General features: G+C 43.5%; 1 protein-coding gene across 1 annotated transcript in view; it reads right to left on the reverse strand.

The window, feature by feature from the left end:
- Window positions 1–20,252, reverse strand: part of LOC137422476 (transmembrane protein 182-like) — a 35,330-nt gene that overhangs the window by 7,979 nt on the left and 7,099 nt on the right. The window contains exons 3-4 of the mRNA XM_068109225.2: window positions 14,665–14,766; window positions 11,932–12,069 (exon numbers count right to left, since the gene is read on the reverse strand). Of these exons, the coding sequence (XP_067965326.2) occupies window positions 11,932–12,069; window positions 14,665–14,766 (240 nt within the window). The remainder of the gene's footprint in view (window positions 1–11,931; window positions 12,070–14,664; window positions 14,767–20,252) is intronic.

Genomic DNA, 20,252 nt, shown 5'->3' on the forward strand with positions numbered 1-20,252 from the left:
CCGGGCATGCCCGCTCTCGCCTTTCCAGGGCTCGCCCAGAGCGCTCGGGCACGCCCAGCCTCGACTTGCCAGGCCGCGTCCAGGACGCCCGGGCATGTCCAGACTCGTCTTTCCAGGACTCGCCCTTGACACCCGGGCATGCCCGGTCTCGGTTTTCCCGGGCAAACGCCCCGGCATAAATGTGTGTATATATTGCTGCCCGATAAACGGGCTTGTCAGAATACCTGAGCTGTTTTGTTTCATTAAAGCAACTCGGACGAATTCCGTCTTTGGTCGCGTCAATTCTTTCGACTCGCGTTGGAGCGCAGCTCCTTCAAGACAATGGTTTTCAATTACCTTTGTTTGTTGCTTTTCTATAATCCTGAGCACTATTTTGAGGCCTTTATTGGATTCCTTGACCCAGAAAACATAGGATTAGCATATTTCATTAAGTCTCTCGGTTGACTAGAAGCCGAGATCGCGCAAAATATGTATTTTATGGCGGCCATTTTCAAAATCCAAAATGGCGGCCATGCAGGTGTCTGTGCAAATGCCAACATTGATTTTCAGATTCTCCATGCTCTGAAGATTCCAAAAATGTACAGGTTTGCTAATCCCAAAATTTTGAAAGAAATTATATTTGTTAACATAGTGAACCTGACTATCTTCACTGTCCTGAGTGTCATTTTCGCAAAGGTGTCTACGCAAATGTAAACATTAATTTTTGGATTCCTCATGCTCTGAATATTCCAAAAATGTATAGTTTGCTAATCTACCAAAATTTTGAACGAAATTATATTTGTTAACATAGTGAACCTGACTATAGTGGAGAAACACCATTCAGGAGAGGGTTATAAGAAGGTTTCAAAGTTACTCATTATCCCTTTGAATACGGTGACATCCATTATTGATAAGTGGAAGACGTATTGTACCACCCAAGCTCTACCCAGATCAGGTCGCCCATCCAAACTCAGCAGCCGGGTAGGCAGGAAACTGCTTTGCGATGTCACTGTAAATCCAACACGGACTTTGAAAGACCTGCAATCTAGTTAGGTCCAAAACTTCAATTCCGTGACCATTTTCTGGCTAGTAAGGTTTGACGATTGATTTGACTTATATTGACATTTTATAACAAAAATAGCCTCTATGTCCCTCCCAAAAATCCCGGCATTTTTCGCCAGAGGCCCGAATCCAAGATGGCCGCCGGCACTATCTTGAAAAATTACGTTTTGAACCAGAACACCTAGAATCACGTACAAAGACACTTTTTTGGGTAATTTGACCACGAGGATTCCGAATCTGACATTAGTTTGACGTTATGACATTATTTTGACCCAGAAATCCAAGATGGCCACCATCCAGTAGAGCGAAAATGCAACTTTTAAATGGGAGAACATATGATCATGAATTAACACATTATTTTGGCTAAATCTATACTGGCCACGGAATTGAGGTCCTGATTAGTGAATTGCTATTTTCTTGTTTTTTATTTGTCTGTGTGTGTAATGTCATATACTTATTTCTGTCTTTCCAGGGAGTATACGAGCGAACGAGAGCTGCTGAAATGGAGCAGAATGCTCTCAAGGCAGTGATCAACCTGGTTGAGGTCAGTCATCTTGTGGACCTCACTGAGTTGCTGGAACATCGTGTTGTTGAGGAGTGTGTGGCTTTATTCAACTCCAACGGAACATACAGGAAGACACAGAAGAGTAAGCTCATCCAGAAACTCTCTCTGCAATCTGTAGATCTGCAGGAACCCAACACCGCTCTCATCGACATGGGCATGATTTGGAGGATGGCAACTCCATCAGCAGAGGATCGACAGACGCAACATGGCACCCCATACAAGTGGTCAGACTATGTCCACAAGGTGTCTTCCATCATCCTTGCCCGCCATGGTGATGCTGAACGTATCTTCTGTGTGAATGACCTATATGACACACCATACTCTACTAAAGATGACGAGCGAGACCTGCGGGTACAGGGTAAGGCACATATACCCAACACCTACATGAAATTGAATGACCCCTTCCCTTCTGCCCAAGCATTCAAAACACTTCTATGTAGCGTCAGCAACAAGGGGCGGATGCAAAAGCTGATATGCACCTACCTGACAGACCTTGCAGAGAGTGTTGATGCAGAGATTGTCTACTCTGTTGGCTCCCACTGCACCAATTTGTCAACCCAGCAACCAATGGAGAACTACAGCTTTGACCAGTCTGAGGCTGATACTGTCCTCTTTTCTGCTTACGCAGTTCTGCATGAATCAGGCTACAGTGGCCCTGTTGTCATTGATACCGCTGATACCGATGCCTATGTCGCGGCAGCAGTCATCTCGCAGCAGCTGCCCGGAAAGCTCTGTATCAAGAGGAAGAAGGAGACTATCTTATGTCATGGCCTGGTTAATGACGAGATGGCAGACTGTATTGTGCAGCTGCACTGTATGACAGGCTGTGATGCCAACTCAGGCTTCTATGGCAAGGGTAAGAAGTTGGTGTATGACCGGGTGGCGAAGAGCCCTGTGGCTCGACGGCAGCTCTCGCTGTGTGGAGATAGCCTTGACCTTGAGGAGGAGGTGCTAGAGGAGCTCTTCCAGTTCACATGACATGTCATCTATGGCGACGAAAAGAGTAGCACCATGGCTGAGGCCCGTGCAGCAAAGTGGAAGACACTGAAAAACAAATCATTTATCCGTCTCCCTCCAGATGCAGACAGCCTATGCCAACACTGCCTCCGAGCAAACTACTTGGCATATCTTGTGCGTCATCCCTCCAAGAAACACCACCCCTCGCCACTCGGACATGGCTGGGAGCCGGTGGGTGGTCGCTGTCGCCCTGTCCGCCACACGCAACCTGCTCTCCCGACACATCTACCTGCACCAGGGCCAGCTGAAGAGAGTGAGGAAGATGAGAGCCAGGAGGGGAATGAGGAGCGAGATGATGATGTACAAAGGCGGGGAGATTCATCGGAATCTGATGATTCAGATTCTAGTGAAGCAGAATGCTCTGATTCGGACAAATCATATAATTAAAGGTCATATTGATTAATTACTTCATTTGAAAACTGTTCAAGTCACAGCTATTAAAAATAGCTTATTTTGAAGTGTAATGAGTTTACTTGTCATGCAATCATCAATTACTTTACTGCAAGATATCCTTATGGAGGTAGTTTCTTTAACATGTTTAAGTACAAAAGTTGCATTTTCGCTCTACTGGATGGTGGCCATCTTGGATTTCTGGGTCAAAATAATGTCATAACGTCAAACTAATGTCAGATTCGGAATCCTCGTGGTCAAATTACCCAAAAAAGTCTCTTTGTACGTGATTCTAGGTGTTCTGGTTCAAAACCTAATTTTTCAAGATAGTGCCGGCGGCCATCTTGGATTCGGGCCTCTGGCGAAAAATGCCGGGATTTTTGGGAGGGACATAGAGGCTATTTTTGTTATAAAATGTCAATAGAAGTCAAATCAATCGTCAAACCTTACTAGCCAGAAAATGGTCACGGAATTGAAGTTTTGGACCAAACTTAAATCAGTGAATACTTCTGCAGGCCACTGTATAATTTGTTTTTAAATTTTAACAACAAATGCATTTTGTTGTATGTGCCCACCCAGCAGGAGACTGGGTTTTGCAATCGCTTCTGTCTGTCCAGGCCATAACTTATTTTTACCAATTGAGCTTTTGTCATCAAATTTTTAACAAACCTTTATTAAGAGAATATGGAGAAAATAATTAATTAATTAAACATTATTTTTAGCTGTTGTTTTCATCAAGTTCAGTTTGACTACAAAGCAGATGCAGATGGGCTTCACATTTGGGGATGCTTTCCAGTTAGGCGTTGTAACAACTTTAGAATATTCGTGTCAAAAAAAAAAAAAGTATTTTAATATTAACTATCGACAATAAAACAATTGTGAATCGACTTGTTAAAGTGGTAAATAGTAGGTAAGTCTGGGTTTGAGGGGTTGGAAACATCTTTGGGTTTACATATTATAGCGATGTTTACCGTGACGTCACGTACCCGATCATGTGACAGCGCTCTTTGTTTTGGTTGGCAAAACACCAACCATGCTGGCCGTCTCTAAGTGGTGAAGTTTAACGATCATTGACGTGACACCATTTCAAGGACAATGCCTGTGAGCTGCTGTGTTGTTAATTCCACAAATAGATTTGAAAAGAACTCGGGAATAAGTTTCTGTAGAATTTCAGAGCCACTCTCCATGTACGGTCTCGAAGCTATAAGTCTTTATTGTTGAAAGAAGAAGAAACGCACTATTTTGTCCTTCCAGGACGTGATCACTATCACACGATCTCCCGCGGTCATTTCAACCTCAAATGAAATTCCAATTGAAGATTTGTCAATAGGTGAGGTCTATTAACAAATGAATGAAACAGATTTGGTCAAATTCTGACTTTTTTTAACTAGATCGCATTTCACACAAAGTTGTGAGAAACTAAAGAAGAAGAAGAATCGTTTGGCTTCTCAGATAAAATAAATTCTTCTGTCTCTGCAATTTCAGGTCAATTTTCTTTTTTAAATGGCTTTTTCTGCAGTCAGTGCATGGATTGACATGTGTGGATGTGGGTGTGGGTGTGGGTGGGGAGGGATGTGAGGGGGGGGGGGTTTGGTGTGTGCGTGTGTGTGTGTGTGTGTTAGGGGTGGGGGTATGTTTGTGTGTGTGTGTGTGTGTGTGTGTGTATCGGGGTTGTATCCAAGGGGGTTGTGTCAAAGCATGTCCAATGAAAGTGGGGTTGTATCAAAAGTGGGGTTGTATCAAAAGTGGGGTTGTATCAAAAGTGGGTGCGAGTAAACCGGTCATCACTGCCAGCAGTTTTAAAGTGGCAGTTCTAGTGGCAGAGTGGCAGTGGCAGTTCTTCCTTCTTCCCCACACACACCCAGGCCTCATGAGGTTTGTTGTTGAGACGCTGTGATGGTATGACTTTGCCTTTGATAAAGCAGAATGGTACATCATTCCCAATCGCATGATACCACAGTGGCTTCACATGACCACTTAAAAAAAAATTGTATGCCTCTAGTGACCTGAATGCCTTCAGTGACTCCCTTGTGTAGATACCCGGTGTGTCGATCAAGTACGTGTACACATCGCCGTAGTTTAGTTCAAATCTGGCCAGCAAGATGGATTGTTTTGCCATCCTTTCAATGCAAATGGATCTGGAAGAATATCCTCACCATTCCTATAACTCAACTTCGATTTATACTGAGATTTTGCAACAGTGTCAAGACTATTAAAATACTCCGAAACGATCACATGTGTGTCAAGCGACGCCATTGTGCAAAACGAAAACGCCGCGCTTTTGCCAACCAGGCTGCTGCTCATGCGCGGATATGTTGGGTTTGTTTATAAACAGTGAACATCGCTATACTGTTGTAACAACCACCAGTTCATTCATTACTTATAACTAGCCGAAACCCGTGGAACATCCACGGAAGGGAGGATGTGGTGTATGGATAGAGTGTACCATTATGGATGGCATAGGGGATTTACTTGTCCGAGTAAGAGTTAGGAAGAAAGATGAGAATGAAGAGTGCGTATATGAACAACGATCGCAGACACCAGCACAAATGCATGCTCTGGATTGTCCACTCAGTGGACGGCTTGCTTTCGCCTTCGCCTGTCCAATCAGTGGACGGCTTGCTTCGCCTTCGCCCAGCAGACGCCAGTACGATGGCGTCGTAAGATGGCGTCGTATCAGCAGTTAATCGGATGCTTTTGGGCCCCAACGTCGGCTAATTCAGATTTTTCGAGTATGTCTGTAGGTGATAAACAAAGAGCACGGTTCGTAGATCGTAAATCCATTAGTGCCGTGGGCATCGGGTCACTGGGTGCGGCGTAAAAGGGATAACAAAGTCGAGTCCTTACGCTATTATTATATAGACTAGCCAAAACCCGTGGAACATCCACGGAAGGGAGGATGTGGTGTATGAATAGAGTGTACCATTATGGATGGCATAGGGGATTTGCTTGTCCGAGTAAGAATTAGGAAGAAAGATGAGAATGAAGAGTGCATATATGAACAACGATCGCCGACACTGGCACAAATGCATGCTCTGGATTGTCCACTCAGTGGACGACTTGCTTTCCCCTTCGCCTGTCCAATCAGCGGACGGCTTGCTTCGCCTTCGCCCAGCAGACGCCAATACGATGGCATCGTAAGATGGCATCGTATCGGCAGTTAATCGGATGCTTTTGGGCCCCAACGTCAGCTAATTCAGATTTTTCGAGTATGGCTGTACGTGATAAACAAAGAGCGCGGTTCGTAGATCGTAAATCCATTAGTGCCGTGGGCATCGGGTCACTGGGTGCGGCGTAAAAGGGATAACAAAGTCGAGTCCTTACGCTATTATTATATAGATGTTTGCTTTATGTAATTAAGAAATTGGTGTAATTGCATTTATCCGCTTATTTACTTGTTTGTTTTTTTAATAGGAAATTTGATGGTTTTTTTGGTTCAGCTGATATTGTAATAGCATTTATATAAGCAAGTGCTTAAGCTGAGGAAATTCTGTTGAATTGAGAGATACGGCATTGTTACCTCCGCCACCGAAGGTGGATGGAAGTTGTGTTTTCACCCATGTCTGTCTGTTTGTTTGTCTGTCTGTCTGTCTGTCTGTGAACAAGATATCTCAAAAAGTTGTGGACAGATTCGGACGAAATTTGCCAGAGATGTAGCGTATGTGACGAGGACGAAATGATTAGATTTTGGTGAAGATCCGTGTTCGGATTCGGCTAGTAAAAATTTTAATGGATCTTCACCATTAAGAGATCGGGCAAAAAGCGATATATAACATGATATTTTTAAAAACGTTGTGGACAAGTTATGACTAAACTTGGGGGATGAGTTGGTTATGTGACAAGAAGAAGCCGATTAGATGTTGGTTCAGGTCCGAATCCAGATCTGGCTTATCGGTGGGATACGAAACATGAACTGTTCAGCCTGACGGAGGTATGCGCTCTACCGAGTGCCGTTCTAGTTTGTATAAGATTTTGTTGGACGTATCAGGTCGGAGCTACTGGAGGTTGCACGTGAAGCACGCCGAGTGTGTCTGGAAGGAAATAGCAATTGGCATTTTATTTTGTGAAAAATTACAAACAAAAAAAATCCACTTTGACATTATGGGGTATTATGTGTAGATCAGTGAGAAAAATTCTCAATTCAATCAATTTTAAATTTAGGCTGTAACACAACAAAATGTGGAAAAAGTCAAAGGGGTGTGAATACTTTCTGAAGGCACTGTACATGTGGGTATTTGGAAACCACTCAGCGTGTGATGCCCATATCGATACGGCACATTGGGAGAACAGTCCACAAGCATTGCAACAACTCGCTGAGTACACTTGCACAGAACAAGCTGGTCTCAGTTTCGTGAAGCAATGCACTTCCTTCAACGGTGAGCTTTGGTCACATGTTGTGACTCTTCTGAGTCTTATTCAATCAGGGCGACACCATGTTTTTGTCCTATTCCCTTTGACACAAGCCAGCAACAGTCTTCCAGCCACAAGTGATTTTGAAATTGCTACCATTTGAGCACGCTGTTGTCCCATGGTGGTCTGCAAAGCAAGAGATACTGCATTGCATCTTTCATCCTTCATCGTGTGTACAGTCTTTCTCCTGCAGTAGTGTGGGCCCAGGATCACTGCAGCTAATCAAACTGCCTTACCGGCTAGACGCTGTTTTGTGGTACTTGTTATTCTTCGATTCTCCAGAGAAGGGCACCTTGCAGTTCACTACATATGCTACCACAAAGGACTTTAATTATCCTGTCGCTATTTTGTAAGCTTATTACTTGACCTATAGAGGTTATTATCTTCTCCTCGATGAGAGCTGTTGGTCTGTGTCGCCATTTTTCTCAGAGATGGCTGAACGGATCTTCGTCAAACTTTCAGAGGTTCATCATTGAGTGCCTGGGAGTGTTTTAGGCAAGATTTTTATTTTTATTTTGAAAAAGGAATTTGAAAAAATAAAGTTCGTTTTTGGTATATATTTTTTAAATCGCTCGATAGTGCCTAAGCTTTTTTGATTAATGACAGTTATATACAAGTAGACATTCGCATAAATAAATACAAAACAATCACCAGACATTTGAACACAAATAAATCAATTCCGGAAGTGTACAAAGTTGGGAGTAAGGCATCTTCTTCTTCTTCCTGAACGTCACCGTACTTAACTCAGAAACGTGATGAACGGCACATTCATCAGCAGATATTCAACAAAAAGGTGAGATGATGATTTGATATTTGTGATGGATTCTAATTTGGATGTAATTGCTTTTCCATTATATTTGCCCTCATTTCAAATATGTTAATGTTTCTTTTTCGCTTGAGCAACGCCGGGTACTCCAGCTGTAAACACTTATATACTTTACTCGGGGTACAAATACAAATACAACTTTATTTGGGGGGTAACATAGGCTGTGGCCGTGGCCTCATGTGGGAGTCTGTGGGGCTGGGGGGCTGGGGGGGGGCGTAAATTCTCTGTTTAAATGTGTACCGTATAGCGCCACCTGGTGATGGTTTTACAATATCCTTTTTTACCTGGGCAATACTGAGATTAAAGCACTCTTTGCACAGGTAAATTTTTGCTCTTTCTCTTTCCTCCCTCCCCCTAAAAGATGTATATGTAGTATATCTTTGCCGACCCTCTCCCCTAACCCCCCACCCCCTAGTGCATAGGTACTCCTGCTAGTGCATAGGTACTCCTGCTAGTGCATAGGTACTCCTGCTAGTGCATAGATACTCCTGCTAGTGCATAGATACTCCTGCTCGTGCATAGATACTCCTCCTAGTGCATAAGATACTCCTGCTCGTGCATAGATACTCCTCCTAGTGCATAAGATACTCCTGCTCGTGCATAGATACTCCTGCTCGTGCATAGATACTCCTGCTAGTGCAGAGATACTCCTGCTAGTGCAGAGATACTCCTGCTTGTGCATAGGTACTCCTGCTAGTGCATAGGTACTCCTGCTCGTGCATAGATACTCCTGCTCGTGCATAGATACTCCTGCTAGTGCAGAGATACTCCTGCTAGTGCATAGGTACTCCTGCTAGTGCATAGGTACTCCTGCTCGTGCATAGATACTCCTGCTAGTGCATAGGTACTCCTGCTAGTGCATAGATATTCCTGCTAGTGCATAGGTACTCCTGCTAGTGCATAGATACTCCTGCTAGTGCATAGATACTCCTGCTAGTGCATAGGTACTCCTGCTCGTGCATAGATACTCCTGCGAGTGCATCGGTACTCCTGCTAGTGCATAGGTACTCCTGCTCGTGCATAGATACTCCTGCTAGTGCATAGGTACTCCTGCTCGTGCATAGATACTCCTGCTAGTGCATAGGTACTCCTGCTAGTGCATAGATACTCCTGCTAGTGCAAAGGTACTCCTGCTAGTGCATAGATACTCCTGCTAGTGCATAGATACTCCTGCTAGTGTAAAGGTACTCCTGCTAGTGCATAGATACCCCTGCTAGTGCATAGGTACTCCTGCTCGTGCATAGATACTCCTGCTAGTGCATAGGTACTCCTGCTAGTGCATAGGTACTCCTGCTCATGCATAGATACTCCTGCTAGTGCATAGGTACTCCTGCTAGTGCATAGGTACTCCTTCCTGCTCGTGCATCGGTACTCCTGCTCGTGCATAGGTACTCCTGCTAGTGCATAGGTACTCCTGCTCGTGCATAGATACTCCTGCTCGTGCATAGATACTCCTGCTCGTGCATAGATACTCCTGCTAGTGCATAGATAAGGTTAAGGCTTTGTTTTAATTTGTAAAATTTCTATTTAATTTTGGTTTTGATCAAGGATTTCATTGTTGTAACTAATACATTGTATTCCAGCATTGCACTGTGATCTAATGGCCAGAAGTATATGATTGGGTTTATGGCACCTGCCGAAAAAGCAGGGTTTTCCTGGGTCATCCTAGAGGTCGTGGCTTTGCTTTCCCAATGGTCATGTGATTTGGTGGTGGTTCATATGCAGCCTACGGCTGCTTGGCTGCATCATTTTCTGGAAGCGTGGCTGTGGCGCTGATGCAGTGCCCCCTATTGCCAGCAAGTTGGTACTCATTTTGCCGACCTCACAAGGATGATAGCTTGGTTGAGTCAACCCACCTCATGTTATTTCAGCGGCACGACATGGCCTCAAACTCAGGACCCTAAGATCTCAAGCCAGCTACCTTAACCGTAAAGCCAACACCAGGCATACGATACCTTTGTTTCATAATCTTTATGACAAAAGTGTAATCATTTCAGTTTTTGGCCAAAATGTCTCGACAATTATATTTATCACTACACACTTGTGGTATTGGGTGTATATTTATTGAAAGGTTTAGGACACATAAACTGCTTCCCCCACTTATTTTAAACATTCTGGATACACCTTTATCCCTAACCTCAATCCACAATGTTGTATAAAAACCAGGCATATCAACTGCTTTTCTAATATGTAATTGACTCTCTCGTCATTTATTCTTACCGAAGCCACCAAAGGTAGACGGAGGTTGAGTTTTCACCCCTGTCTGTCTGTCTGTTTGTGAACAGGATGTCTCAAAAAGTTATGGACGGATTTGGACGAAATTTGGGTGCACTCTTATGGATCCACAAGGACGAATTGATTATATTTTGGTTTAGGTATGGATCCGGAAACTATCATTTTAAATTGAGTTTTCACCATTGAGAGATTGGGCCAAAAACGATATATAGCACGATATCTCAAAAAGTTGTGGACGTATTCGGAAGAAACTTGGTGGATGAGTTTGTTCAGTGACAAGAACACGCTGATTCGATTTTGGTTCAAGTCCGGATGCAGATCCAGCGCATCAGTGGGATGCAAAATGTAAACTGTTTAGCCTGGCGGAGGTATGTGCTCCACTGAGTACCTAGTTCTAGTTAATAGGAGTGAAGTTTTTGTTTTTTACCATGTTGTTGTAATTACTAACAACCTGGCTAGGTGTGTGTGTGTGTGTGTGTGTGTGTGTGTGTGTGTGTGTGTGTGTGTGTGTGTGTGTGTGTGTGTGTGTGTGTGTTTTTGAATAAATACTGTTTGAATAATAGTTTTATTTAGCTGTAAGTGGGGTGGTTGTGCTGGTAGGTGTACATGTTATATTTATGGTAAGATGTGCATGATTTAATGTATTATCTTATTATGGAATTGTGTGATGAGAGTTATAACTATGTGATAATGCATTAAATCCTCTAGCGAGTAAAGTTTGATTAGTGATGTTGCATTGATGGGTTGACTGACTGCCTGGACACAACTGAGGTTGTGGATCTACTGATGTACCATCTATTGATGTGGATCCATGATCGAGGTTGTGGATCTACTCATGCACCATCTATTGATGTGGATCCATGATCGAGGTTGTAGATCTACTGATGCACCATCTATTGATGTGGATCCATGATCAAGGTTGTGGATCTACTGATGCACCATCTATTGATTTGGATCCATGATCGAGGTTGTGGATCTACTGATGCACCATCTATTGATGTGGATCCATGATCGAGGTTGTGGATCTACTGATGCACCATCTATTGATGTGGATCCATGATCAAGGTTGTGGATCCGCCGTTTGGAGAGGTCCTGGGCTGAAAGGATTGAAACCTCGAGGAGGAACGGTGCCCAGCTGATGATCCATGCAGTCGGGAAACTATTCAATTGATTACAGGTTAAGGTTCTTGCTTTAGGTAGAGAAACTATGTTTGAGGTTTACAATTTAAATAAAGTTGAATATGGGATGTTGTGAAATTAACATCATTTACAGCAATCCTTTAAATTATATTAAAGCTTAGGAACAACCGATACTGTACAATTAATTAATTAAATGTGTGTGCATGCACGTGAGTGTGTGTTTATGGAACAAATGTCCAATGCCTTGTTTTGAGCTATATAAATGTTTTGAGCACAATTTTAAGAATGTGACACATGCAATAAAAACCTGTGAGCAGGTAGAGAATTCCAGTGATGAGAAACAGTCGCCCGTGCATAAATGTGGCCGCCGTGAGTAAGATGAGGGAGGCGAGGAGTGCAGAAACAGCAGACAAGGAAAGGAGCACAGCCCAAGCCAGTCGCACACCTGATAAAAAAAGGATATCCTGAGAGTCATTGCAATAATAAGTTGTTTAATGTTGCTTTTGTTGTTACCTTCGCAAAAGCGGAAGGTTATGTTTTGATCGCTGTGTATTTATTTGTATGTCTGTGTGTGTGTGTGTGTGTATGTTATTCGCATAACTCAAAAAGTATTCAACCGAATTGCATGAAATTTGGTGGGATGATTGGTTATTATACGGGACACATTTGATTAGATGGGAGCAATCGGGTCAAAGGTCAAGGTCAAGGTCACGAAAAGGTCAAAATCGTATTTTTGTTGTTCTGTTCCCTACACTCCCATGCCAAGTACAGAACAGTAGCTGCGGCGAAGGTATGCGCTCTACCGAGTGCCCGTTCTAGTTGTTATTGTTATTGGAATTCAAAGAATGTGAGTGTCATCATCGTGCGTGAACATGCTTTGGCACATAGAGGCATGAAGCTTCTTCATTCCTGATCTTCCAAGGAGGGTTCAGTTCGATTCATTCCACAAATTCTGCAATAACTTCAGTTACCTTTAACTTGTGCATGCAGGCAGTAACCTTGTTCAATAGGTTTCCTTGTTAGCGTTCCCATCTTGAACCCCTGGCTCGTGATGGCAGAAACCCAGGGTCACAATCCCCTGCATTTTCTCACTCATGGAATTGTGACCATGAGTTCCCTGCATTTTCTTTGTCTAATTATATCCTTGGAGTTTATGTAAATGTACACCAATGTCCACTGATGTCTTTGGCCCATTTGCATGAAGCATCCCAAAGGAAAAAATTGAAGATTTCCTTAACTTTCAAGACTTGAGTGCCCCTAAGGAAGTGTTCAGGTGCTATTCCCAATCTTCATCAATGATCTCTCCGACTCTCTGGAAAATCCTCTCTATCTCTTTTCTGTTGACTCCACTCTCTGCCGCTCCATTCCTCATCCCTCAGATCCGCAGTCTGCAGCCTCCTCACTCTCTGCAGACCTGGACAAAATCACAGACTGGTCAAACAAGTGGACATGTCTTTCAATCCTGACAAATCTCACACTCACAATCTCACACTCCACACAAATCTCACACTCTCTGAAAAGACCGACTGGACAACCCTCCCATCTCCTTTCTGAACAATCCTCTCCAAGAAGTTCTGTCACTCAAGCTTTTGGGTCTCACTATCTGCCATGATCTTTCTTGGGAAAACCACAGCCAGTCGCCATCTAGGCATCCTCCGTCGTGCGAAGTCCTTCCTTGGCAATACTGAGCTCCTCACCACATACAAAGCTTTAATCCGCAGCTTGATGGAGTACTGCTCTCCCCTCTGGGCTGGTGCTTCTGCCATACACCTAGCTCGGATTCAAACCAAGGCTTTTAGAATAATTTTTATCTCCCACGATGACGCTGATTGCGAGGGCCTTTCACTCACTCACTACAGGCAGGTCGGCAGTTTTTCTGTCTTCTATCGACTCCTCTCCGGCCTTGCTCCCCCTGTTCTGTCTGTGCTCTGTCCCCCAAATATTCCTTCAGGACGCACAAGATCTGCCTGCAACCCTCTTATGGTTAAACTGCCAAAATCAAGGCTCTCTGCTCACCTTCACTCCTTCATTCCTCTTTTCTCCCGCCTCTGGAACAAACTCCCTCGCTCTCTTCAATCCCACTCCTCCCTCCAAGCCTCCAAAACAGCTGTTCACCACCATCTCATATCATCCCCCATACAAAACCTTGATCTTTTCTACCCCTGTTAATCCACCCCAAATCCACCTCTTTCAAATTCCATTTTCTTTCCTGAAAGCCCCTGCAGTGCCCATCTTGTTTATCCCATGTACCCCGCCTCAGCCCTCTCCCTTCCACAGATGTCACTGGGTCCTACTGTTTTTGTACTTTCCTCTCTCTCCCCCCCCCCCCCCCCCCCTTGTCTCCCGTTCCTCTTATTATACTAGTGCACCATCCCACTATGGGAGGGGCAGGGATTATTGCCAATTATTATTACTGTTACTTATGTTTCATCAGGTCATTGAAAGATCAGACCGTGCCTCACCATTACAAATTACGGAGGGTTAAATGTACTTCCGTAAGGGTGTCGGGGGAGGGTGGGAGGAGAAATTGAGGCCGTTGGCCCGTTTCTCCCACCAAAATGACACGATAAGCTATTTATACACGTTAACACTGTTTGTTCAAGGAGGAAACACTCCTTGGGGAGGTAGGATATTATTATTATTGATATTGTTTTGTAATAACATTAATATTATGCTTTTGTTATAAGAAGCAGCCTTGGAAAAACGCCACGATAAAGCTATCTTAACATGGATATACACCTCAACACACACCGCCATTGGGGGGGGAAATGCCCTTGGTGGAGAAAACCCCCTTGGGGAAGGGGGCAAATTAATTCACTACAACCATCACTGTGTGACCCTTTGTCCTGTCAAATTTGGTTGAGATTGGATAAGTAACGACCGAATGTATCGCGGTCAAAAATTGTCAGGCAGACAGACACCAAATTGCATATTTTAGTATGATGTTCTATGTGTTCGCTCTTATACGAGCCTCTACCAAGTATACAAAAAAGTAATGCAAGGTGCTGTGTTAGTATACGAGTGCATCAAACGAACGTACAGTAGGCAGAGAATGCATTATCTGATTCTCCCAAGTCGTTCCAAGCCAAAGGAAATGGGTTCAAAGTTGCATGACGACATAGCTTTGGAGTCATCTGATTACCTGTGGCAAAAAATGATGTGGCATTAATGACACTGTTCATGTCAACAATTTCATTGACAGAGTTAGCAGTGGAAGCTTGATGTTTTGTCATTTAATAGGATTCACATTGCACATTATGTTTCGTTATTGAGGGACTTTAATATCAGCTTTATAAAACTGAGGATGTAGAAACTTTGTAGAAACTTTTGTGAGCCTTCATCTTTATCCCCACACCTTGTTTTTTAAATGGGGGTGGGATGGAGGATATTGTAATCTGGTCCATCTGTATGTCCAAGCTATCTGCTCACGAAACTCGTAAAGAAATTCACCAAACTTGGTAGTTCTGATCACCACATGGCAAGAAGGTGTGAGAGCAGTATCATATTTGGTGACGTCCCATGGGGTGGAGACAAAAACAGTCGAATACCAAAAAATGCAATTACAGGCACATTGCTAAATATTTTTAAATTAAACTTTGTATATGCAATCAACATTGGGGGACGCATGAAATATGTGAGGATTTTTTTGGGATTTGACCCCCGGTTCCTGGTCCAGGGAGAAAAACCTTTTAACTCAAAATTTGATCATTTTTGATCATTTTGAAAATTTGCTCAAATTGAAAATTTGAAAGATTCGATTTGAAAAATAAAGAAAGCACTTGTATACTTAGCAATTGATGACAGAAAAATCCTCAGAGCTGTGAAAAAAAACCTTTAAAAAACTGTCAGTGACATCACCAACAACCTCCAGAGTGCAGGGGTGAATGTATCACAATCTACCATTTGAAGGACACTTAGACAGCAGAATTACAATGGCTACACTGCAAGATGCAAACCTCTCATCAGCACCGACAACAGAAGGGCTAGATTAGAATTTGCCAAAAAATACAGAGGTGTAGTGAAATCAGACTCCAAGACCTCTCTCAGGAATATGAGGCTTTATTGTAATCGACCTGGTGTTCACCTACGTAAATACAGCAGTCATCTTATTAGCTCTACAAAGCAAATGAAAGCACATCACGACAGCTATACAATCAGGTCATTCCTGATGGAACGTTTTGCCATCTTTCAATTTTGAAATTGGTGGGAAGTGTGGGATTTGCGATGGAGCGCCGTTAACTTCGCTATTGTTACCTCTGCCAATGAAGGTGGATGGAGGTTATGTTTTCACCCCCTGTCCGTCTGTCTGTTTGTCTGTGCGCAGGATATGTCAAAAAGTTATGCATTGATTCGGATGAAACTTGGTGGACAAGTTTGAGTGTGTGAAAAGGACGAATTGAATAGAATTGAATAGAAAAGGGCGAATTGATACGCAGAACTAAATTGAATAGATTGAATAGAATAGATCCGGATCCAGATACGATAATTTTAAAAGTGATTCTTCACCCTTGCGAGATAGGGCCAAAATCGATAAATAGAACAATATCTCAAAAGGTTGTGAACGGGTTATGACAAAACTTGGTGAATGAGTTGGGCAGGTGACAAGAACAAGCAGATTCGATTTTGGTTCAGGATTCTAGTTCAAGTCCGGATACTGGTCCAGCATATCAGTGGGATGAATACAAAGCGTAAACTGTTCAGTGTGGCAGAGGTATGCTCTCGGTACGCAGAGGTATGCTCTCGGTACGCAGAGGTATGCTCTCGGTACGCAGAGGTATGCTCTTGGTATGCAGAGGTATGCTCTCGGTATGCAGAGGTATGCTCTCGGTACGCAGAGGTATGCTCTCGGTATGCAGAGGTATGCTCTCGGTATGCAGAGGTATGCTCTCGGTATGCAGAGGTATGTTCTCGGTACGCAGAGGTATGCTCTCTGTACACAGAGGTATGTATGCTCTCGGTATGCAGAGGTATGCAGAGGTATGCTCTCGGTATGCAGAGGTATGCTCTCGGTACGGAGAGGTATGCTCTCGGTACGCAGAGGTATGCTCTTGGTACGCAGAGGTATGCTCTTGGTACGCAGAGGTATGCTCTTGGTACGCAGAGGTATGCTCTCGGTATGCAGAGGTATGCTCTTGGTCTACCGAGTGCCATTCTAGTTTAAATTGCTATTCCTTCAGACCCTGTCTGTTGCACAGCAATGATTATACAATTAATATTGTACATTCATTGGATTATACTATGATCACGGCAGACTACAAACTAACTTCCAAAATAAACAAACTATATGTTCTCTATGGAAATTTGAGGCTCATGTGTGAGACATGAACGCTCAAGATTGGGCAGGATGTACAAACGGCCTTGTGGATAAAAATAATAATAATAATAATAATAATAATAAACTTGAATGGCACTTGGGAGAGTGCTGAGCTGAGTCCACCGGGCTGAGCAGTGTATGTTTTGTATCCCACTGATAGGCCGGATCTGGATTGGGACCTGAACCAAAATCTAATCGGCTTGTTCTTGTCACAAAATCAACTCGTCCCCCAGGTTTATTCATAACTCGTCCATAACTTTTTAAAATATCATGTTATATATCGCTTTTCACCCGATCTCTCAATGGTGAAGAATGACTTTAAAATTTTAAAAAATTCTCATATCCGAATCCACATTCAGATCTTCACCAAAATCGAATCGATTCATCCTTGTCACACACACAACCGGTCCACCAAGTTTCGTCCAAATCCGTCCACAACTTTTTGCGATATCCTGCTATGCATCGGTTTTAGCCCGATCTCCAATGGTCAAGAAGCACTTTAAAAATCCCTGATCCGGATCCGGATTTGAATCTTCACCAAAATTGAATCAATTCTTCCTTGTGACATACGCAACTTCGCCACCAAGTTTCGTCCGAATCCGTCCACAACTTTTTGAGATATCCTGCTATATATCGTTTTTGGCCCTCTCTCCCAATGGTGAAGAATCACTTAAAAAATTCTAGTAGCCGGATCCGAATCCGGATCTTCACCAAAATCTAATCATTTCGTCCTTGTCATATACACTACCTTTCCGCCAAATTTCGTCCGAATCCGTCCACACCTTTATGAGATATCTTGTTCACAGACAAATTGACAAACAGACAGGGGTGAAAACATAACCTCCATCCACCTTAGGTGGTAAAAATCGTTATGTGCAAGACAAGAGAGTTCTTTGTTTTCTTATCTGAAGATATCCTTTCGAAGTTGCAACTAGTTTTTTTTTTAATCAGTTATTGATAACTTCAAGGATTTTGTGTATTAAGAGATGAGCATTGGTGAATGATGAACTTTAGTTGTGAAGAACTTGAGGTTACTACTTTCAGCACAGCAATTGGACACATGTATAATTCGGAGAGAGATCTCAATTGTACAGCACAATGAACAAGTGCAGTAAAACAACTCATCCATCCTTTCAACGTCATCTCCACTGGGAAAATTGTAGGAATGGGAATTCTTGGAGAGACATTTCAGTAAAATATTTGATTTAATTGTGGTTGATGATGATCACTTTCAAGTGTCTCTGAAGTTGTCTATGCAAACACTTTCTGATCTTCAGCCAATTAATGATCTGATAAATATAAGACTGCAGAGTGATATCACAATCAATTCTACAACATAATTTCTTTGAGATAGCAATATGTGAGGCTTCATATATTTTATTGAGGTTATATCAGGAATCTTTACAAAAAGGGGAAAAAAATAACAAAATACTGTTACGTTTGTGGGCGGTAGGCAATGGAATACCATAGGGCCAGGTAGAAGTATATAGATTACCATGCTCCGTATGTCGCGATGAAGAAGAAGAACCCCCACGTACCATATGTCAGGAATCCGTTTAGACCAGATGTCGTGTAAGAGTGTATCTTTGTCCCCATGAGAGGGGTGGAGTTATGTTAATTAGTTAGGGATTAATGGTAAATCCCCTGTATGTAATTGCCTCTGTTATTTCCCCTGTGTTCTTTATGACAATGCAGCACACACACATAGCCAGACAATCGGCATGCATTTTAACAATAAATAAAAGTAACCGGCACAGGACATTGGAAACTACCGCTGATACCACCGACCTGGTGATCACAAAGGCCGGCAAGTGGCGATGAGGCCACGCCCCGAAGAATGATTTGTCAGGACGGCAATAGAGTGGTGTGGTGGCGGCCGTTGATTGGACCGCGCGCGGACATCGTCGGGTGACGTAAGAGCCTTGAGAACAAAAGACTGTGTTCCGACATTTTCTGCCTTTTCTCTTTGGGTCCTGGCTTTGGTGGCGAACGGTCGTGTCCCAACATTTTGTCTCTCTATCCGGGCTGGCCTCCATAGCGAACGGTCGATATTTACTTTCTCTTGCGTTGGGGCAGTCTTCACGACCAGTCACATTTTATAGCGCTCTTGCGCCAGGGACATTGGAGGTTTCGACGATTGTGTGGAGGGGCGGTTGCGGCTCGTGGACTCTGGTGCGCTTCGCCATAGCTTCATGATGGCTGAGGGCCGTGCCGAGTGAACAGGGGAGACGTCGGTGCTGGTGAAGTGGACGACGAAGACAAGCATGGCTGGGTGGACGGGATGCACGTTGAAGCCTGTTCCCGCGCACGGACTTCACGCCAACCAGTGTGCTGTTCCCGTGCACAGACTTCGCGCCAACCAGTGTGCTGTTCCCGTGCATGGACTTCGCGCCAACCAGTGTGCTGTTCCCGTGCATGGACTTCGCGCCAACCAGTGTGCTGTTCCCGCGCAAGGACGTGGGGGCTGTGACGATTCCCGACGGGGTTCAAGAGACGCTCAGAGCTAAGTACCTAAACAAACACGCTTTATTTTCACATTTATTTTTCCCCTTGTGTGTATATGGGTCCGTAAGGGAGCGCTCCATTTAGGATTTTATGCTTTACCGTGCATTCTTTTGTTACCGGCATTTCTTTCAGTAAAGCCGGTATTTTTGCATTTTTAATTCCATGTCGGTTTGGATTGATTACCGCAGGGTTGAAGATGTCCAGTGGGGTCCGTGAAGGTAAGAGCTTCGCTGCCCCCTTCCCCCCAACGCGTATTAACACCGTCATATTTGGATTGAACGCCTCAGAGTGTAAGCTCGTTCGGCTATCCATTGCCTTGGAGGATTTTAATCCCTAGGAATGCGACAATACTATGTAGAACAGCCAAACATGGAAAAGGGCATGGGAAAAAAATGTTCGACCCATCCGCTATACGCGGAACTAAAGTTTGAGTATCTTCTCCAAAAAGTCGCTTAGGCTACATGTAAGAGCATACCTGGTCTGTTCATCTGACTGTCTCGGCAGGGATCACTTTTCAGTCTCCAAACCATGGCAAAAGCAAAAAAACGAGATTGGTCAAAGCCGCAAAATCATCCTGTTCATAATTATGATAATCATCTTCAGATGGCGTATTTCCGAGCTTTCACTCACGGAGTACCCAAGTGCAGTTGCGGCAGCCTTCACGTCGATCCCACTAGATAATATTTTTCATTGCACTCAATGAAGTTACACTTTGAGCACATTCCTTAATCTTTTCTTCACTCATAGTAAGGGAAACATATGAAAATCTGTTAACTAAATTGTTACCAAAAAATTTCTTCACCAATATG

This window comes from Myxine glutinosa, chromosome 2, assembly GCF_964187855.1.
Source record: "Myxine glutinosa chromosome 2, kmMyxGlut1.1, whole genome shotgun sequence".
Lineage (NCBI taxonomy): Eukaryota > Metazoa > Chordata > Myxini > Myxiniformes > Myxinidae > Myxine > Myxine glutinosa.